General features: G+C 50.6%; 1 protein-coding gene across 11 annotated transcripts in view; it reads right to left on the bottom strand.

Moving 5' to 3' along the window:
• The window catches only part of dlg3 (discs large MAGUK scaffold protein 3), an 81,398-nt gene that overhangs the window by 50,032 nt on the left and 8,535 nt on the right, over positions 1 to 22,831 (bottom strand). For 6 of the 11 annotated variants that reach the window (XM_088924543.1, XM_088924545.1, XM_088924547.1 and 3 more), the window contains exons 3-4: positions 20,644 to 20,741; positions 14,377 to 14,511 (exon numbers count right to left, since the gene is read on the bottom strand). In XM_088924543.1, coding sequence (XP_088780669.1) covers positions 14,377 to 14,511; positions 20,644 to 20,741 — 233 coding nt within the window. Of the gene's footprint in view, positions 1 to 7,118; positions 8,112 to 14,376; positions 14,512 to 16,629; positions 16,742 to 20,643; positions 20,742 to 22,831 lie in introns of those variants that run through there. The other 5 variants (XM_088924550.1, XM_088924551.1, XM_088924553.1 and 2 more) reach the window with 3 other exon arrangements.

The raw sequence follows: 22,831 nt of genomic DNA, 5'->3' as shown, positions 1-22,831 counted from the left end.
TGCAGAGCACGCACACCGCCAGCCCTGGCCGAGCGGTGGAGCGCGGAGCCGGAGGACGGGTGCCGGGACAGAGAGAGGCAGTGGGAGCGAGCGAGCGAGCAGGCGAGAGGGAGGCAGAGGGAGTGATGGCAGGGACGTGCAGAGACGGCAGAGAGGGGGAGGGTGGCAAAGGACAGCCACTCCATGCAGGAAGTCTAGTAAAGTGCTCACCCTGTACCCCCACACTCAAGCACACACACACCTTTTACCCCCGACGCTCAAGCACACACACACACAACCTGTACCCCCCCACTCCAGTACACACACACCCTGTACCCCCACACACAAGCACACACACACCCTGTATCCCCACACTCAAGCGCACACACAGCCTGTATCCCCACATTCAAGCGCGCGCACACACTGGAGGGGTATGTGCAAGCTCATGCTTTAATCCAGCCACACCATGAAAGACCTGGGATTCACAGGACTGGCAACATGAATGAAGTCTGTGCACAGGCCACAGCGAAGGAGGTGAGTGTGGAGCACTAACGGCACGTCGTGGCTTGCTGAAAGGGTGCCTCTGTGGTCAGAAGGTGCACGCACTGCGTTCAAAATGAGAAATGGCCTTGTCAACACCCTGAAGTCTTCAGGAAACACTAGAGAAATGAGGCACGTGCAATACGCAATAAGTATCGCAATTAACACCTAGTGGCAGACACTGCTCAGGTGACAGTACACTGTGTGGAGGGCTGAACCTTCTGCCTTTGTGTTCCTTCCTTCACTTATCTCAATACTCAACCCCCCCTCCACATACACACAGCATTTAAGATGGCACCATTTCGACCCTTGTCTGTCAGGAAGGGATTTTCTTTAATGTCAGCCTTTGTGACGGGAGAGGGCGTCCGCTGGGATCTCCCCGGAGGGGCCCTACCCTGCCCCTGTCTGGCTCTGGTTGGAGACTGAAGCCCCTGCCCCACCCCCTTCCGAAATAACCTCCACCATCCCCCACCCTGGCTGCCTCTCTCGGCCTAGCGCTGGGATGTATACATTGCACTCTTATGACTCTCCAGGGTGACATCTTCAGTCTAGGAGCGCAGCCCTACCCCCACCGAAGTCAAACACAGCATTAACAGATGCACCACCACTGGATACTGCACGGAGCGTCGCTGTCACAGCCTCCCCGTTCTGCTTACATGCCCCGTGAAGGACCGAGGAACCCCTCGACACCACACACTCTCTCCGACGAAGGGAAAAAAGTGCTGTATTCCAGCACAAACAATGGCCTACGCGTTTTAATCGCGGCTCGCTGATAAACAAATAATTGAAAGTGGCCTTTACGCCACCATCAGCCAATACAGGCACAGGAATCTATAGCGTGTTAATAGTGTACAATCTATCGAAGGGGGCATCGCTGCGTGCTTATTTCTTGGTAATGGCGGAAAGAAATCACTATCGTGAAAGATACATTGACCACAGTATAGCCTCTCTGGGAAGGGTTGGAGCGAGTCCCCTAACAAGCCATCGGCTCCCCACAATTCAGCCGGAAGAATGTCCACTTACAGTAATATCAATACAAGTGAGCTTTATTTTATATAGCGTCTCGCGCACAACATCACCTCAAGGCACTCTATAGTGAAAGGAAGCAAAAGCAAATTCAAGTCAAGAATTAGGCTCCCTGACAGGCACACAGATGGGAAAACTGCCTCAAATGGAAGTCGAGGAGAATGTGGCGTCTTGAGAATGAGGAGGCACTTTTCAAGATTTCACAAGCCCGCGGTTTTCAGCCCAGACCGACTCCGTCCTGGACTGTGGTGGTAATGAACCTGGACATCCGAATGACTGGAATCCACACGTCTGCGTTAGCTCCTTCTCTGGCGCTCACATGCAGTAACGTGATTAACACCCTCCGCCTGCAGTTCCTCAAAATAATGTAAAAACAGCTTTTTATGTCCGGAATCACTTAGTGAAAATTACTAGGCCTAAGTGATTTGATTGCTGACTATTAATTACTCTCTATTGCTTAGAATTAATTGCTGAATGGACAAATCCTTTTTGCTATTTTAGACGTAATTACATTTTTTTTTTTAGTTATCGCAAGTGTTTCTTTCTTGAGAGAGGAGAAGGGCGACTGGAGGCAGAGAGAGAGAGAGACCTGCAAGCAGCCAGTTCACAACATTTCTGACCTCCATTTTCCTTTCCTGTGCTCGTGCCTTCAGCACACCGTTACTGCCAGCCTCTCATTTCCTGACGCTGAAGCTCCCTGGTTCCAACACACAAAGCCATGTAAGAGAATAACTAAGGACCTCTGCTCCTCGTGTCAGCGTATCAGAGTATCGGCATTCTGTTCCGAGTTCCACACGTCATTTCATTGTTCAGACGAACAGAGAAACCTTTTTTACGTGATTTGCAGTGATCTGCGAGGAAAGATAAGAAGTTCCACATGCACTTTTCACAAGGTGGTCTGTTTTAGCTGCACCACACCTTCTGAGTGGAGCCGCAGCTCACAGAAATATGTGCCGCTCCTCCAATTCAACATAATGATAGAGAATCGCACCGATCATTAAGAAATACTTCAAAGCAATGAACTCTGGAAAACCTGCAAAACAACAATTAGACCACTTCCTTCAAAACGACGTCAATGTTTTCAATGGAAAAATGATAAAGGAAGGTTTTTACCATGATCTTCACAAAATGAAAGTAGATTACATTCGTCCACAGAAGCCTAAAACAGCTTTTTATCAGGCATGTCTAATGAACACAGGCTATGTTTGAGGAAGCAGAGGAGAGAGGAGTACCTCAAGGACCTGTGTAGGGTCCTATATACTGTACATCTGAACTCTATTACTACTATTACTACTGCCTTGATTGTGGAGCATATAGTGATAACGATGCTTAGTAGGGTCTCTGGAAGTATTAAACAAAAGGTCAGGTAGCTCATGGCAAAAACAATGCAATTGGTATTACCAACACAGGCTAAAAGTGTCATTTAGTATTATTTAAGATGTATTCTTCATCCATAAACAATCATTTACAATGACAAACACCAAAGAGAGGCAGAGAAAACAGGCTTACACAGCATGTTGTTGTCTGCATCTCAGAGTGAACTGCTTAAAGGCAGACAGGGCCGAACTCTGTCAGGAAATGACACTGCAGCTCAGGACTGAGTATATGGGGGAAAAAAAGCCACAAGACCTGGGAAATAGATCTGATGCTTTTACTCTAAGTATGAAACATGAATTTCTTAATATCGTACAAGAAACAAATAACATAGACAATTAATATTTTAGACCGATCTTGGCGACGACACTATAACACAGATCTGGCATGCGAGCAGAGACAGATTGAGGCCTGAGGGGAGAGGTCTTTGTGAGTAAGGACTCAAATTAGGCACAGCCCTCTGTACATCATTCAGAGGGCGGATTGAGATCCTCTTTCTTCCCTGCTTCACTGCCCTTTTCCCACTTATCATTTTCGCCTGAGATTGCGCCCAGCTGCCCTTCATTAACCTCTCCCACCACACATTGTTGTCATCGATACTGTACCTCACACTGCACTGTAAAACGCCCTGGATGTTAGTGTGAGGCAGAGCAGCAAGATACAGAGAAACTCGCAAGAGCAAAGGCTGTTTGAGTTGGTGTAAATTAAAACTAAAGCTCTGACTACATTTTCTCAAGGTGTTTTTAGCTTCATGTTTTGTTTTATCTGCAAAGCATCCATTTTCTTTAGCCTGATTTCCACGAAAAAGGATATAATGCAGAAAACAGAATGATTATAATAGTCACCCCTTCCTTCCTGCAAACTGTACTCCATCTCGAGTCTGAAGCAGAGTGGAACCGTCTTAGTTTAATGCTGCGTAAGGTTGGTTTTTAATACATCTTGAGGGCATGCTAACAAATTATTTCTTCGTTCTTAAAATTAATGTTAATGAACATGGAAAAAGACACTCGATCGGGAATCTGCAGGAGCGATTGGAAAGAAGGACCAGACAAGCCAGGCACAGCTGGAAGTCTGAAATTCCGATCCGAGCTTCACAGCTGGTCTCCCATCTAGCCAGGTCCTCATTCGCACACATCACACCGAGTCATGTCAATGTGGACATGTTGCAATCCTCCACTCCAGCAGATGGGATGGATGTACCAACCAGCTATCTCTCTCTCTCCTCACTCCTTGTCTTCTGCGGATACACACTCACTGCTAGCGAAGGGTTTGCCCTCTAATGCTTATCACCTCCACATGGGAGAGCATGGCACTGGATATTGATCAGCATCCGGAGACTTGGGGATCCACAGGGGTGACAGTCAGCCGGCTCCTGGGGCAAGCTTGTTGACTGCTTCGGGATCAAGTCCAGTCCAATCGTGTCATTAATTCCTCCAATTAACCAGTCACAGCAACAAAATGCAGCTACCATCCTTGAACGAATCAGAGTCTAAACTTCCATGTTGTTTTAAACTATTCAACCCAACAGATACAGTTGTTATTTTTAGAGCAAGTCTCTTTGATTCCTGTTAGGACAATAAGAAGGGATCTGGTTTAAGTGATGGCCTAAGTACCCAAATTAAAGGAATAATGGAATAAACTGCTGGAGATGTTTTTCAACCTCCGCCAGGTGCTGTTGGTGAGAAGGTGTTGCCCAGAGGTCAATGCCATGCTATGGACCGCAGCACACGGACACGTGGCGCCTACTACAGCAGCTGAGGGTGGGGCAGGAAAGCCAGGTCTGGAAAACACCCAAGGCTAGTCACGAGGCCCGACGGAAGAGTGCAATGGAGGTGCCGGGGAAGAGGAAATGAAAGGGTTACTCTTTGGGGTTCTCTGGATGGGGTCTCCTCTCGGAGAGGGCAGACTGTCCACTCAGCGGCGGGCTCTCTCTCGAAGCGCAATCTCACAGCTACGCCATTTGGCTCCTCTTACGCCACCCCCTCCCAGCTCCACACTTCCCACCTTCATCCTTCATCCTCTGCTACTCCTGCTGTGAAGCCGATCCTGGACATCTCTGCCATACCTCCCCCTTTTTCTTTTAGGTCCGATTCCAAACGACCACCATTCTGGCCTTCTTTGAGTTCTTGTTTTCTGATCTGTCCTTCTGGGGCAGCAGCTGAAACCTCTGACTGTCACATATCCAGAGTGACTCAGGCATGGGGCATTGTTCACCCCCCACAGATGTGCAGCTCTGGACACGCTTCTGTGCAAAACACACTCTCCCTCTTTCTTCATTCCTTTGAAACAATCCGTAAAACAGACCTGCTTCTAGGTACTCTAGAAAATTAACTCACATATATGCTAGCAAACGTATAATGTTATAATGCTTATGTACGTGTATATCTTTACACACATTGTGATGAAATTCACCCTCACATGCACGCTGCAATACCAAATCCCTGGAATAAAGCAACTACCTGCTTGACATTTTTAAGTGAATGCATTCATAGTTAAGCTCATTGAGGAAAAAAAAAACAAAAGAAAAAAAATCAAATGGGTCTGACTGAAATCAGCATCTACTAGGCAGGCTCAGAAAAAAATCAAAAGAATATAACCCTTGCTGTCAGATTGGCTATTAGTCTGGTCTATTTCTGAATTTTGGACGGCAAATATTAGACATGACCAAAAGGCTGCTTAAAAAGATCAATCGAAGGAGCAGATGAAATATGGCCAGCCCATTCCTCGAGGATTTGAAAGGTTTCTCCCTGGCTGTTGGCACGGGGCTGAGCGAACAGGGAAACAGCTGAGGCTGATTGTGCTCTGTGCTCAGTGAAATGCTTCCCACACTGCCTATGGAATTTCAGCCTCCATTTTACTTGCATGCACTCATACAGACTCATGCAACACACACACACACACATGCAAACACACACATACGCAGACACGCAACACACAGACGCAGCGCGCACACATGCTCAACATTCACCCATTTTGGTACGTTTGGGGACTGAACCCCCCCCCGCCCCCCCGCCCCCTCCTCAGCTTGCACAGACACACACCTCACTTAATTACGGGTTGGGTTCCCGGCTTTTGTCAGAGTCTGTGAATCTGTCAATCTACCGGCGCAAATGGAACAATCTTCACCTGAATTAGGCTGGGGAGGTTTTGATGAAGAAGTTAGCAATAGAAAATAAATGACAGAGGTGAAATTTTACACATAATCCTAATAACATTTTGCAAGAGGGGGGTAAACGGGAGGCAGAGGGAGAGTGGAGAAGGACTGTATGAAATGGATCTCTGTGTGAGAATCCCACCTCAGCCTGGGTGAGAGCACACAGACACAGCCATATGAACAGCACCCTATTGCCCCCTTTTTGTAGCAGGTTTCGTGATAATACAATATTAATCCCCCCAATCCTTTGCAGCTTTTGCTCCATTGGATAGCGCTGATCCGAATGGAGATGCCCTCTAGAAGCATTGAGAATCACTTATCTCGCCTGTATCTGCTTATCTAGTTGCCTGTCCATCTACTGATCCACAATCCTCCATACTACGACTCCCTAGAAAATACAAATTCATTCACAGGAGACGACCTTTCCTGTGTCTATCTCACCCTTTCTTTAACAGCACTGATACCTATAAAAAAGAACGGCTCCTTCATCACCTTAATTCAATTTATGCAATAAACAAGTGATACAGAATTCCTCAAATGGGCTTGAGAGGAAAAAAAAAGAGTCATTTACTTTGGCAGACATCTTTTTTTTACTTTTATTGCACAATTCTGTGCCTGTAAATTGAGACTATGCATGAATGTAAATACAGCACATAATTCTTTCCTTCAAAGACAGACGCGGCACCTTGAATAATCTGATCCTTATGCAAACTTTTATGACACCCCCATTTAAAATGATGAAGTATACGTGCTTATTTAGGCACACATCCAGCAGAAGACCCACACATCCCATCGCTATGGGCAAACAGCACACATGCAGAATCAGTAAACAGCAAGCCCACCATTGAGCTGCGGTGGAGAAGACCTGCGCTCCTAAAGCACCTTCACTTCCCAAGTGCTCCAAGCAGAGCACCTCTCATAAACAAAAAGACGCCACGGAGTCTCGCGCCTGCGGAAAGACACCCCCAGATTTCTCCAGCACCCCCCACCCTTCCAGCGCCCCCAGTGGCGCTCAGGAGACCCTGGCGGGTTTGGCGCTTATTACCTGGTCGTACCAGTCCCGGTTGGAACAGGTGCATTCTGGCCACCATCCTCCCTGCCCGCCCGAGCTGCTGCCATTCACCTTGGGGCCACCCTTGGACTGGCTCTTGGGGTTGGGGATCCCAGGGCCCCCAGAAGTCATCAGCTTGCCCTTACTTCTGCCGGTGGTGCCCCCTCCTCCCACGCCACCCCCTCCCCCAGAGGTGGCAGGGGGCAAGGTCTGCCCGCTGCCGAACCCAGCCGGGTACCCGTAGGGGTCGGGCTGCCAGTCTCCGTAGGAAGGGGGGTCCATCCTGCGCAGGGCGGCCATGCGGGTCACCTCGTAGCACTCCGGGCACTTGCAGCAGTGGTGGTGCTTGTGCATGCCGGCGGGCTCGGACACCGTGTTCTCTCCGCTCGCTGACGAGGGTCACGCAGGCTCCTCCGGCGCCGCGCGCGGTATCGGCAGCGCCAGCAGCGGGGACGCCGCCGAGGAGGAGAAGAAGGGGAAGGAGACGCAGGAGGAGGAGGGCAGGAATCTGCCGGTTTCTTCGTCCTTTTCTTTCGGCGGAAAAGGGCTACCCTCTCTTTCAACCCCCCCGAACGGGGGAAAAAAAAAGGCGAAGCGGAGGGCAGAGAGAGAAGAGGGGCAAGTGGTCTTCTCTGCTCGACGTGCGGAGCGCAGGAGGAAAAACACAATACTGGAGACGAGTCACACAATCAGAGACCAGCCCTGATGGTTAGAAAGCTCCTCTTGCTGTGCCAGGATCACAGTGATATGTATATAAATACATATATACACACACACATATAAAAATATTTATATAAACAGACAAGTACACACACGGATTTATATCTAGATGTGTGTATAAATATATATATAGAAATAATATTTATATAAAATGGCCTCAATATCCAGTTGAAATCTTCCCTTGCGTTTGTCTTTTTTTTGTAAAGCTCTGTTTTCTTCTTCTCCTCCTCCTCCTCCTGTGCTGGGAAGCGTTATCTCTTTCTCTCTGGTTCTCACTCTCTCTCTCTCTTTCGCTCTCTCTCTTTTCTCAGCCTGCAGAGAGGAGCTGAGCTCTGGATTGCCTCTCAGCCTGCTTGCCCTAGTTGCTGATTATACAGAAGGATGGGAGCGAGCGAGAGAGAGGGAGAGGGCGAGCGAGCAGGAGAGGGAGAGGGAGAGAGAGAGAGAGAGATGTAGCAGCATCCCTCCAGCACCTCAGCCCTGACAGCCGCAGCCAATCAACTGGCAGCGCTGCCATCAGCAGCAGCAGCACTGAGCGCTCCACCGGCTGCTCTTAAAGGGCCAGGCCACGCTGTGGGGCTCGCACCGCGGCCGCCACGATCAGCGCAACGGTGCCAGCGCCGACCCTTCCTGCCTGCAGGCCCAGCGGAGCGACTCGCCGGGGCTTGTAGGCGCCAAGGGCTCTTCGGGAACTGGCTTGAGAGAACGCGGAGCTCGCTGGCGCGGCGACGGTCAGAGTGGGCTGTGCAGGCCGAAGGGCAGCTTGGTGCCAGCTTTGCAGAGGGGGCAGGAAAGGACGGGGCAACAGAGCTTCTTCTCAGCAGCTCCAGTGTGGCCAGACCCCCCAGAAACCGTTCTACTGGGTAGAAAAAATGGGATTCCAGAATCGAAACCCAGTCCTTTTTTTTTTTTTTTTAAAGTTGTCAAAAAAAGAAAGCGCAGAAACATGATCGAGCCGGTCACAAAAACCCTTGGCAGCTGAAAGTTATTAAAAGAGGTGGCGACAGTGCGGAGCCATCACCTCACATGGCATGGCTCCACCTGCGGAGCTGTGTAGGGTCACACTGCATCTCCTCTGCTGTTTCGTCTTGAGCTGCTCTGTGGCTGAAAGACCCGTCCCTGCAGGCCAGACTGCTGTCCTGGGGGTGGACCTGCAGTTCGAAGGCACTGCGCATCTCTGTGTTCAGAGAAATGCCCAGTGCATCTCACAGAGGCTATACCGTGACGACAGACCCTGAACAATATTCACACCTGTAAATCACTCTTCAGACCTCATATGGTCCTGATTAGTTATCGCAGGAAAGGGAAGAGTAGCGATGTTGTTGCTATCCTTCTTATTATTGACAGACAGGGAGATCTGCTAGGTACAAACAGTTATTGTAAGAAATATGCCTGTGAAGCCAACAGATATGCATACAACAATACCACTTAATACTTGAATCCAATCCACGTCCACGATATTCTAAAAGCCACATAAACACGACTGAGGCAGCGAATGTGAACAGGAAGACAGGTGGGCTGTGTCCAGGTGACACAGACATGTCCATACGACACACACGCCTGTGCGAGACGAGGGCCTGTGTGCTGCGCTGCACACCTCGTCTGCGTGCCTGAGAAACACACACGTGCTGGAGCGAGGTCATCTGTGGAGGTGTTCCAGTGCAACGCCAGGCGTGAGAAACAGCGACTGCACTGGAGGTAAACGTCTGCGCGAGTGTGCCAGCGTGGTGTTAAAGCAGTGAGGGAACTGCACAGCAGTTTGAGCCGTGCCATGTCGCAGTCTTCAGGCTCTTGTCCCTACTGGTGAAAGCACATCAACAAACTGGAAATACACCACATCTCCCAGTGGATTATATACACAGCAACCTGCAGCTTTTGAAACATGAACAGGCTCACTCTGCTGTGAAAAGGGAGTCTCATCGCCATTGCAGATGAGGTGTTTGTGTGTGTCTTGTTAAGGGACAGTGTTTTGGTGTGGGATAAACGGGGCTGTGTGCGAGTGTTGTGTGTTTTCTCCCATTGTGCACAGCGTGCTATCCAAGCCCCAACAAGAGGCAGGAACAGCAGGCTCAGTCTCACTTAATTACATGCAATGGTAACTCACTTTATTATCATGCAGTTCTATTCCTGTAACTTACGTAGATTTTGCAACCGGAATGAAAAAAAGGGAGAAGAGAAATAAATTTACATTTTAAAAGCAAAAGAAGCCAATGGGAGGATGAATCTCAAGAACACAGCCCTGCCCACTCAGCCTGCCCTGACCAATCAAACCAGGGGGGCGGGGCCTAGTGAACTGCCTTAAAGAGACAGGGCAGCATCTTGCAGTGTGAACACGTCAATCAAACTACAGTTCACTGCACTCGCGGCACCACTATCTCCCTCTCTCCCTCTTATTGTCACTGGCTCCTTATGACGGAGTGTCAGGGCTGTCCGGTCTGCAGCGAAGCAAGGGATGAGATCCTGCATGGACAGACCGGGGAAGGACACTGGATCACAGCGAAGAGCTGAGAAAAAGGAGAATAATGCATGTGCAGGGAGCACTTCCAACAGTAAGCCAGGAAAACAGGAACGGGCTGAGAGAGCTCTGGCTGTCGGAGTGGGGAGGGGGAGAAACACAAGGCAGAGAAAGGGAGGGGGAGGGAGTCTCTCAGCAAGCACAAGGCCCCAAGGGAAATGCAGCCTTTGCCTTTAAAGATTATATAATCCAAAAAAAAATGTCGGTAGATCTTTCCAGTCAGAACTAATCGTTCAGCGGTATCCACTGCACAAGCAAGACGGGGAGAAGGAGAGGGAGAGAGAGATCGATGGCGAGTCAGGGGGAGAGGGGGCCGCTTGATTCCTGGATACCAGAGGAATCTGGAAAGTGGGGGAAAGCAAGAGAAACCTGAAAGGAGAGGGTCTGGCGGGGGTCCTGCTGTGGGGAGGGCACAGGCACCCTGGCACAAGCGCGGCACAGAGCTCCCTCTTCACTGAGCACTGCGCGTTCTGCTGCTTTAATGGACTCAGAATTCAGACCTGTCCGGGAGAGCACCCTTGTGTGAAATCTACACACATCCATACGTAAAGTTCCCCTGCGTGTGAATCATCAGATCTACACCCCCCCAATTCATGCCTGGGCACGTACAGACACACAGACAGCCCTCACAACACAACTGTGCCACACGGGCACAGATAGGACCAACCCTGGCTACAGACCACCAATCAGTCATTCTGAAATTCGTCAGGACTTGTCAAATCTACCCCCACCCTTGTCTTCTTCATATTATTTCTATTAGAACAGAAAATTACAGTATCTATTACAATACTAAATGCTTGTCCCAGTATCCTAAACCCTTACATATTTACTTCAATCAGAGCATTGTCACTCTGTTTCAAACCCATGCAGTAGCAGCAGTGACAGCACGCGTTTCAAACACAGAGCACGTGGCAATCTGTTCACCAGTTTCTTTACATTGTTCCTTATTGAACAGCGCGGCAGTGCTGCGTCTCACACCACGCATGAATTACAAACAAATGTTTGCCAGGTTTGAAGAAGCATCCCCTGCCCCCTTCCCCTGCCACGAAGCTGGAACCCCAAGGGAAACCAGGGGACTGAGACCTGTGAGCAGAAGCCCACCCTGAGGAAGAAGAGACCCCTGACAGTCCTGCCTGCGAAACCCCCAGCTGGGGAACTCTAGCCAGAGAGCGTCACTCTCGTTTCCAGACCTCCTGGCTGAGGCTGTCATATTATTCCTGCTCTCCAGGGAATCATTTCTGCACGAGCAGGAAGTGGGAATTCAGTAAAAGAACATCAAGTTTTGGTGGACAAATACACAATAAACACAATGTACAGCAAAATCCAATCTAGTGACCCTGGAACATCAACAGATAAGGTAATAAATCGGAGAAAATGAAATGGTTGACCTTTGACTCGTCCTGACAGATGAAGAGTGGGCACCGAGTGACTGATTGTCTAAATTGGAGGAGGGGGGAGGGGAAGGGTGTCCCTGTTTCCTTCCATTGCTGTAACACACAGCTCCCAGCTTTTACCCAGTCTGTCAGCCTGAGCTCATACAGGCCCCTTATGTAACCCACACTCCGCTGGCCACACTTGGTGTGCCCCCATCTTACACAGCGCACAGATAGAGGCTTTTTAAAAAAAAAAATCTTTGCATTCTCACAGAGGTCATGTGCTCAAGCTCTGGTCACCTGACAGGAGACATGCCCATATTTGGAGAAAAGGAAATTCAGGCTGTCTTAAAGGACCAGTCATTGTACGCGTCACATCTTGAGCAATGACAGCCCCTTCAGCACATTAGGATTTATTAGGGAAGGCTCTGTCTGGTATCCCCCGTGCCTATATACTGTAATACTAACTTCGCAACAAACATCTATAAACCAGCAGCTTATCCTAGACATTCACTGAGCTTTCAGAAGGAAAGTGGAACTTGCAGCCTTCATTGTTTTCAGCCCTCGGCCTGCAGTGCAACCCGAGTGTGAAGCACAAACCGTGGGAGCACTCCTGCGCGTCTTGCAATGGACAAAAAAATCCCAACGAAGAGGGACAGCTCTGGCACAGTCAGACCCGCCGGGCAGCAACTACAGCTAGATGAGAGGGTGTGACGAGCGATGTCCTTTCAGGGACCAAACTGTGGCCCTTCTCCCGGCGATGTCCCAAGGGGGACCTGAGAGCCGTCACTGCTGGAACTGCGGCGCTCACCATGAGCTCACGTGAGAGCATCAGGTCACAGTCAGTCCGAGGCCTCCAGGACACCGGCCACTGGCGACGCACTGGCCAGGGACTACGCCACAGTACGCCAACCATAAGAATATAGAGGAGGGTACCAGTGAAAGGTGGCAGTTTGGCCTATCGATTGGCCAAAAGCATCCAATTGATGCGTCTAGCCACTTCACGGTCCTCTGCTCCTGCAACCCCTCAGCTGGACCACAGCGCCCCAGAAGAACTGCGGAGAGGTGAGGGGGGCAGGGAGGTGCGTCTCTGGGGGGCGGGTGTTGGAGCCGGAGCCTCAGTGAATTCTAACGAGCCCCTGCCACCGCGCACTCGCTCGGCGCTGAGCTAAAATAATGGGGAAGACAAAAGGGCCGTGCTGCAGCAGCTCCTATTAATAGGCTGGGTGGCAGAGCACAGCTGCTCCGGCACAGAGAACACATCCAGCTGACAGGGTAATGATAGGGAGAGGGAGATTGAGATGTGCAGAAGACAGGGACAGCCTGCGAGGAGCGGAGAGGGGAAATGGAGCGAGATCGGAGGAGAGAGAGATGGGGGATCCAGACACACCCAGCAGAGCTGTGGAAAGGTGAAGGGGGCAAGAGTGTGATGGACAGAGAAATAAGGAGAGAGAAGAGGGATCGCTGAGGCAGCTCGTGAGACCGAGAGAACACGAGAGAGGGAAGATGAGGACTTGAGAACAGATGGCGAACAAAACAGAGAGAGAAGGAGAGGAGGCAGCAAGGAAAGGAGCAAACAAAGACAGCTTCGTGCGGCCTGATCGGCTCAGGGCTGAGGCGGAACGGAGGGAGCAGGGAAGAGCAGCCGGAGAGTCCGTTTCCAGACAGGAAGCGAAGGGACCGGGTAGACGGCCGAGGCAGAGAGAGTCACGGGCCGCACCGCAGGAGCCCCCAGCCCAGGAAGAACGTGCCCGCGAGGCCCCTTCCAGCGCGGCACCAGGAGGAAAGATCGGGAACCGAGCGAGCCGGGGAGAGAGAGGGATGGGGGCAGCGAGCGCTGTCAGTGTGCGCGCGCGAGGCTGCGGGGAGACAGGGGGAGGAATGTGGTTTCCATAGCGACCTGAAGCAGGCAAAGTGCTCGGTGCCCGCTGCCGTTCGGACTGCGCCAGGCTGACAGCTCCGCGATCACCCTCCGGGTTACTCCGGGTTCGCCGGGAGCAGCACACGAGACTCGCGAGCCTCGCTCCGCCGCCCGGCTCCGGCCACACTGCGGGGCCAGGGAGGACCGTGCAGAATGGCAACGCCACCCCTGAGAGCAGAGCGACTGCTGCCTGCACACACCGCAGGGCATGCTGGTCTTCGGGCGACAGGCCGAGGCAACACTGACGTCAGCCTACGGTGCCTGTATGTGATCAATATACAGCCGCCTGGCATCATCCTGTTCAGTCCTCCGACACTACTTCAGAGGTCACTGGCCACCACCACTTCTCCACAACCTCCGGAACACCCGATAAACTCATGATCACGTTGCATTAAAATCCAATGGCCAATACCTTGCCTAATGAACATTTGTCACCATTTTAAGATGATGAACGTTTCCCAGATCTTAGGCTACTTCCGACGCTGAAGAATTAAATTTAAAAAAAAACCTCTAGCATTTTAGGAGCCAAGACCAATACCGTACATTAATTAAATCATCAGTTCAATCAAGAGTTCCACCACCCAACAACAAGCTCAGCTGTAGAGAAAACCAGCAGACAACAGACTCATCAGGTGCCCTCCCTCACACCTTGAAGTTCTATGTAAGATTCACATTGCAGTGGTTCAGAATCAGTATCTTTCAACCCTTGTGGTGACCACTGACCTTGGGCATCTCGATGTGGGCGTGGCTCACCAGGCCAGAGACCCTCTCCACCTTCTGAGAGCACCTCCTGCTGGTGACCCGCACCAGCGACGCGTCGCCTGGAGACAGAGGTGCCTGGCCCGCGGGGCTGCCTCTCTGCAAAACACAGCAGCACAGTCACAGGTCAGCTCCTGGCACAGAACCAGCTTGTGGGAGTCCCAGATCTCCGTGACGTCTTCAGGGGCTTTGGTGAAGGACAGCTCACTGGGACTGATGACTAGAGGGCTGGCCCGGCCGAGTCAGAGCACTGAGGTCAAAGCGATCCGAGTAAGAAAATGTAAGTTATGCACCCACTATTAAGAACCATACATTGAGTCCATCAAGCACTGTGACTCGACCGACAGTGTTAGCATCGACACACAGAACTGTGACATGAGATAGCAAGCAGGATAGGGTACTTTCTAAATCAATAATCGAATGATTACAACTCACTTATTGTCAGTGTTGTACATACACTGACATAGTTGCCATTTGTAAGGATGTGTTGCAGATGGGGGAGCGGCACAGCTAAGCTAGCTATGTAATCATGTGAGTGAGCTGGACAGCAAGGATCCCAGCACCCAGAGCGTCTATGGTCCTATATCCTATCCTGAACCCCGGCTGTAGGCCTTACCTTACACCCGATCCCAACCCTCGCAGGACATCTTTGCAGCCACTGCAATTGCACTGTAAGTCCACTGTAAAGAATCAGGGAGATTCTGCCTCTAGCAGAACTGGCCCAATGCACAACAACTGCATGACAATGACCATCCTGTAGAGCCATGTGCATCAGATGAATATTTATTTTTAATTTCGCGCAAAAAACTACAGGTTTCTCTTAAAGGTTTGCTTCTTATTGCGCGTCAGGCCTGAATTTTTGTGCCGTTAGAATAATGTGGCCACAAAAAACACAACACAGGGTCAGCACAACTCATTAACCTCTTCCATGGCTTTCCCATATGCTGAAGCCTCACTTCCGTTTCATGCTTAAGTCCATCCAGTACCTCCAAACTTTTTCCAGGCTCATATGTAGTCGGCTTTACTAATGCACTCATTCCTGCTGGACCTTTGCTCCAGACAGTTTTGAGTATGTCAGGAAATCAGTCTCATTACAGGCTGTAATGCTGCTCTGCGGTTGGACAGAGGTGCATTAGACCTGTCTGTTTAAAGGAACAGGGATTGTGAGAGGCACAGAGCTCCCCTTCCCTATTCACCACGAAAAAAACAAACAAGCAATTAAAACCCCAAGCAGAAGCGTCCATGAGCCCTAATATATTGGAAGCTTTTGTCTATCTAACATTAGGGCCCTTTACAAATGGACTGATTCATGCAGCCGGCATTTGCATCCTAATGGAATGCATTAAGAAACTAACTCCCAGGAAGTCCACACACACACTAAAATAAAAGGCAGCACATGCAGGTGAAGATAGAGCTCACCAGACTGCAAAATCACCCCGGTTTCTTTATCCCTGGCTTGTGATTCTGATCTTCCTCCGACTGGGGGAAAGAACTGCCACACAGGCCTGTGGCACACTTCAAGGGAGCGAGAATCCAGGGATTTCTAATGCGGTAGCATCGCCTGCACTAAACATCTTCCACTCATCCAGGACATTTCCAGTAGTCCGCTTCGCTTTCGAAAAAGGGACATGACAAGGGCGTGGTGTGAGGAGGGACGGACAGACACACGCTTTACTGTTGCTCCAGCGCTCGGCGTCACTTTCGCAGGACCTGCTGGGGCACTTCTCCCTTCCTCCTGGAGCAAACTCCCCGGAGAGAGACAGTATTACGAAAACACTTGTTGTGGAAACAGAGCCTGGCCTGGTCAGCCGCCCATGATAGAGAACTCCACTCCCAGCTTCAAGGAAGCAGACATCACCCGACAAGGGCCAAGCAGGGTCCAGTTCCAGGAGTGTGGAGAGCAGGAAGCATCTACAAGCCTTAAACACTGCAAAGAAACAGCAAGCCCGAGGAACACCTACATCAAAACCAACCCAACCCCCAGATCGATGTGGTGACAAGTTTTAATGGCACCTTATGCATTTCAGAGGAAGAACTAAAAGACGGGATGTCTTTTTTCCCCTCACTGGGGCACAGACAGTTTTAAAGCAGTGGTGACCCCACCCAGCAGCTGCAGTGCACCCGGGCTCTCGAGCCAAGCTCTTCGGGCAGCTGAACGGTGCGGCAGGACTCCTCAGCTCCCCAACACACACGCAGTGGCCATGCCGGCGGACCCACCTGGCAGCTGAAGAGAAAGCTCCCCCTGCCGCAGCGCAGGCCGCAGAGACACTTTGTGGGCAGCAGGTGGAGTCCTTTTGAATAAAACATGATGGAGGTCAACAACCCCCACGTCCTTGACCCCAGTTACTGAATGATTTCATCCGTTCTCTCTGGCCCGGCTGGACTCCGGACCTGCTCCAAGACTTCCGCTCTGCTGGTAGGTCTCGTGCTGTCCTACAAATTCCAGGGAATACTCACTCACACACACACTGGCTGCGACTGAGCCAGAGAGGTTTTAATTTAGCCACGCCTGTTTACGGACAGACCTCTGCGTTAACAGAGTTAAACACACCCATTCTGGAAAGGGTCTTGAAGCAAGTCAGTCCTTTGCCGATGCACTTACACTCATTCACAGATCGCAGCCTGCTTAAAACGCACCGCTTCCGCAGTTAGTGCTGGGCTAGTGTTGGGGCATTTATGCGCCCGGTGAATAAAAATGCATCATTTTGCTTCAAATCTCACAATGATAAAAACCTTTTCGCTTTATGAAGTGACTTTTTTTTGCCGCACAAAACAATTGTTTACTGAACAAAATAATATAAGACACAGGGCCTCAGTGTTCATTAACATACACAGACCCCGTCCTCCCTCCGGCCATGTAGGGGTTAACTTGGAGCACCACGAGGTTTTAGGTGACGGAGCCAAACATTAACACTGCAGCAGGTCAACAGACATGTTGAGCAGGTAAACATTTGCTGTACGGCTTTGTCAGACAGTGTGCACATGTCCAAGTTTAGTCCGAGCAGCCGAGGGCACTGTGCAGATAAGCATTTCAAACAACAAGGGAAAACAGTTGTATTATTACTCCTGCTCCACCTGTACTACTACTACCTCTATAGCCACATGTAAAAAGTAGTTAAATCCTTTGTTTGGAATCCAAGCTATTCCAAATCATCTACAGGATTTCAGCGTGTGCCCAGGATGGGAGACGTTGCCGTGTGGAGGCTGGCTGTGCCCCTCTGTGCCAGTCCTGCGAGCCCCCTGCCCTGACAGAGGACTGCCTGCAGATGCCATTCTTGCCTTCAGTCGAGGCTCTCCAGGGCTCCCGTCTCAGTGGCCAGTGTGGTAGGGGCAGGCGCCGCCCGAGCCGAGCTCCAGCCTGCTCCCGCCTGTGCGGGCTGCGTCATGCTGCGGCTAACACGCCGTCATGCTGTCTCCACAAGCAGGAGCTCCTGAACTGCCGCTCCCTCTCTGGTGTCCTTCTGAAGTACGCGGTTCTCAAGTTAAACCGCTGCCCTTACAGCTGTCCTTCTTCTGCATGATTTCGGGTCCTATTTCCACCATAACACCATTGGCGTATCTATCAAAGTCTACGAAAGTAAGACCCCCCCCCCGACCTCTGTATTTGATCATGTGTGGCACCAGAAGGCCTCGCTGGCAGGCGCAGTCTGCGGACATTACCCGCGCCCTCCGACGGTGCAGCAGGAACGGCGGGTCAGGAATCGCAGGCTCCAAGAACAATAGTGACAACAACAGAGGGAAAAGAGCTGGCAGACACAGGCACCTGAGGAACCGGCCGGCGCAGCACGGGGTATTACAGGCTTCTGTGCTAAACACGTCACTGACGTGACAGAAGATACTCAGTATACGCTCTGTACTACGGTTGTGCGATATGGAAATCGCACTCTGCCACTCCGCTGCAGCTTTTCTTTCTTTGATGAACATTAGGATCGATATCAGTAAAATATGTCATTAGTTCAATCTGTACGTCTGTGCACAGCACAAAAGTTCACAGCAAGTCACAGAAACGCCTCATACGTCACAAGCATGACGTTCACGAGCAGCACCAGCTACAGAATCCAGTCCACAACTGCAGGTTTAGGACAGGAGTGGAAATGGTGTGTAAAAACACAATTCTTTCGCTTTACAGCAGTGGAAATCGCGTCTGGAAATTGTTTGGGATGCGCACTAACAAACTTGTTGTATTATTTGAGAAGCAGCGCCGAACTAAAACAGCTTCTTGGTTTTAGAAAACATGGCTTCAACCCCCTGAGTAGTCCAGCAGGGACAGCTGACAGCAAAACACTGGAGCCAGTCCCTCCTTTTCTAATCCTGTAGTTAGAACAGTGCCAAAGGGCAATCTCTTTATGGGCAATACAAATCCGAACAGCCTCAATTTAATTAACTTTCTGGCTTGGGTGAAAGAAAAAAAAATATAGGACTATATTAAATCATGCTGCTAATGAAGAAATGCGCATCACCTCCTATTTCAGAGCCATTAAGACATCAGGGATGAGGTATTAATTTAACCCGGATAAATATGACTCCATTTATGGGTGTTTGACTGCATGGCTGTATTTTTGCATGGCTTCTGCTACTGTACTAATTGTTTCTGGCTGTTAGCGCTGCTTCAGTAAGTGTGGGGGTGGGAACCGCTCGGGCTAGAATGTGTATTCTTGTACAAGGGCACCGGCAACTCTTCTCTCATGAGCATCCGGCCCATCGAGCCCTGTGCAAGCAAGGACAAGAGGTGTACTACACCAGCAAAAGAAAGAGCAAGAAGGACACGCTCGAGATATGACAATGAGCCAAGCTCAACATGAATTCACTCATTAAACAGTGGGCAGCAGTGTCTACTGCTGTCACAGTAGACTGATCTCTCCTGGCTGTTGTGGGCAAAACACTCTGGACACGGGTGAGCAGGCCAGCCTGGAACAGGCAGCCCATGTTCCCGAGAAGGATGGAAAGTCCTGGATTCTTGTTTCTCGTCCCCGTTTTTTGGTCCTCCGTTTCTGCTGTTCCTGCCTTTGTTGTCGTGCAGTTCCGGACCGCCGAGGTCTCCGAGGCCGAGTCTTCCTGCCCGGAAGAAGAGAAGCTCCCACGAGCTGCTGATGCCTCTCTCTCATGTCGGCCATGAGGACGTATCGGGGGCTTATTCGCCGACCTCTTCCTGGGTGGACGACATGACCGAGCCTGGAGCTGGACATCTGGAAATCAGGGCCATCGCCACCTCCGTGCTCGCCGTGCGCCCCCGTGAGCGGGCACTACCACTGCTTCGTCCCTTTCCTGGCTGTGTGCAAAAGACCTTCCACAGGCAGAGCGGGCGATACATCCCGAGCGCCCCCAGGCGTCTTCTCGGGCTGTGGAGCGGCCTCAGACGACGCTGTGATCTCGGGCGGAGGATGTAAGAGGTCAGGGAGAGAGCAGGCCTCCAGGAGAAGCTGTCGGGGAGATGGGAGCACTGAAGTGTCCCACAGTGAGACTGGAACCCGGAGTCCAAGACCCTCCTACCATGTGGGTCCTTGAAGACATACTGCTCCGATACCTGGAGTATCCGCCACGACTTAAAGAATTCAAAAAAAGATGAAGAAATACTGATGTGCGCTAGAAGAAATAAAGAATATATTCACCCTCCTTCATCTAATCAGAATTAACGCCACCTGCTGCCAACGGTGGTCAAGCTGATCACTGGACAGGTTTCTGTTTTTTTACGTTGCAAGGGCGAAAATTTGACTCCAGGAGGATGGCAAAGGTTCGTGCACCTGACATTCCAAGACAAGCGGGTTTACGGGCTGCCGTGTTACATGGGGAAGAACTCTTCATGAGACAGCTGAAAGACGCTGCACTGAGGAGGACTAATTCCCTGTTGAGGGAGTGAAGCTTACAGCCCGAGTCCAGCACAGAGAGTGAAGAACACCGCCAATATCCCACAACCCCTCCTGCCGACACTCTGGCGCTGGTCTGTCTCTTCCTTGCATGTTCTTTGCTTGACAGGGGGGAGGCCAACACTTACAGCATCACTACTTTACCCCTCCCACCTCTTCCTTTCCCTAGTTTTGGAATAAAACTAGAATTGTATAGGACAATGTTTAATGAGCAACAATGTGTTAAATCTCATTGTGATGCTACAGAAGAGATAATTATTTCTCTATCACATTGATACGATGTGTCGAATAATATCGCCAGTCAAATAATAGAGTGGACATTGGCTTATACTGTATAGTAATGGAGTGTGGGAAGCACAGCTCTTACCTCCCAGTCTTCTTGCAGGCTCGACGCACTGGCAGTAGTCTCCGGCTCATGTGGCACAGCGTTCAGACTCAAGGTCACCTCATAGCACTCTTGAATATCTGTACAGATACACACCCCACCATCAGACCTGGACACAACTCCCAGACTCCCCGTCTACTGCCCCTGCTGGGTCTCAGGGGTCCTCAGCTGCTTTCTGACCCCAGAAGATCCTAGAGACACAGCAGCACTTAACAGTCATAAACTGACTGTGGAAGGTAGCTGTAATGACATCACATCAAAATGTGAAGGTCAGATATATCATGCTCAAAACGGCTTCTAGACTTAACAAGTTAATAACGGCAACAATCCACTCTGTTGTCTTCAGACATACATGTCTTGCTTTAAAATGATTTAAACCTAGATGCTTGCGCAGTTTGGAATCTGAGGAACAGCAGCGCTGGCAGCGTTTGACAAACCCAGAAAGAACTCCATGCTCTGGGCAGGCTCAAGCCCTTTCCTGTTTTCTGTGCTTTATCGCCATCTGCTGGGTGCAGATCCCATCACACGCATGAGGCTAATGCACTGAAGTAAACATCAAAGACAACCATGCTAATAAGCAAATAAACGATTCTGTTGCAGTCCTATTTTAAATGCGTCTTTTCTTAAAAGTGGCTCAAGATGGAAAATAAGAGTTACCACTTGGCACTTGTTTGTCCGACTTTTGCAGTCACCGAGCACCTTCCAGCAAACCCTCAGAGCCAAATTATGGACTGTGGAAGCCAGTTTATCACTCATAGCCCACCGGCCAACTCTAAATTGCTTCATCTATAACCTCTGAGCCACAGCAGAAGCAGTCTCTATTCTTCTCCGGCCTCCAGCCTCCAGCTGTGATCAATAAGATAGTGAGCACTGCCGGCCCCTCAGAGAGCTCCAGGTCAGCCTGCCTCCCTGGCCACAGAGACCATCAGTCCTCCTGGTACTTGGTAAGTCACTGAGCTGGTCAGTACCCAGCCCTTCAGCCCCTCTGCCCAGTAATTGCTGCCTCTCTCAGTTTATCCCCTCGGCCTGTTTCCCCGCCTCTGTGCCCACGCAGCCCCCCGTGCCTCAGTCATGGAGGGGGTCTGGCGACCGCGCCCAGCGCAACGCCTCTCGGATGTCACTGGCAGCGGCACACAGAGGCCCCTGTTCCACAGCAGCAGTGCACAGTGGGGAAAACAAGCCAGGCTCGGCTCGCGTAAGACAGTAGCATCCGCGTCCTGTCAGCGAGCGCTTTGAGTGAACTGGAGATAAAGGAACGGAGGGTTCAGGGAAAGACATAGTGGGGGGGGGGGGGGGAGCTGTGTTAATCCCACTGCTCTGCTGTGCTGTGGGAGTGGGGGTGGGGGTGAGTCATCTTGCTGCCTGTGTGTGTATGTGTCTAACAGCGTGTCCGTGAGAGTGGGTGCGCGCCAGTGTGTTTGTGAGTGCGTGGGTGTGTGGAGATGTGTGGGCAGATTTCTGATGTCCGTCGGGCCGAAGGAAAACAGACACCACAAGGGAAAGTAAGGAGCCCCCCCCTCCCCCCACCTCCCAGGGACAGGGGGAATTTTGGTCTGCAGTTTTCTTTTTTTTTTATAAAACCATTTGGAAATAATGCACATGGATTTCAGCTTTCTTCCTCAGTTAAATGATCTGGAACATCAAGCGCATAATAGTGGAGAAAGTCTGTTCACTTCCACCTTGAGCAAATATATTTTTGCATCCGGTTTGCATGCGCGTCTGGGCGTGTATGTTAAAGAGGACTGAGAGCATGCTCGTGTGTCCTGTATTTACAGTCCATGAGCACGCCTCATTTGCCTCAGCACATTCTGTGTGTGTGTGTGTGTGTGTGTGTGTGTGTGTGTGTGTGTGTGTGTGTGTGTGTTACAGGCGCTTGTTTCAATGTGTATTGGGCCTCTTTGACCCTGTACTACAATCACTTCTCTCCTAAATAACATGGGCACATTCAGGGAAAACCACATTCAGACACAAAAGATTTTGTTTAAATTCCCTTCTTCAAAGCTCCTGCAAACAAACCACAGTAGTTTCCGACCATAATGTGCGGGACAATTGCTGACCGGGGGACAGAAAGTTGCCCCACACCCTTCACTCTGAAGCCCCCGCAGGTGCTCCTGGTCTCTGTTCCTCCGCTGGCTGCACTGCGAGGTGAGTTTCCAGTGAAAACTTTCCC

Source organism: Atractosteus spatula, chromosome 9 (assembly GCF_055471065.1).
Source record: "Atractosteus spatula isolate fAtrSpa1 chromosome 9, fAtrSpa1.hap1, whole genome shotgun sequence".
NCBI lineage: Eukaryota > Metazoa > Chordata > Actinopteri > Semionotiformes > Lepisosteidae > Atractosteus > Atractosteus spatula.
Note: the sequence above shows the minus strand (reverse complement) of the source record. Positions and strands in the feature narration are given on the sequence as shown.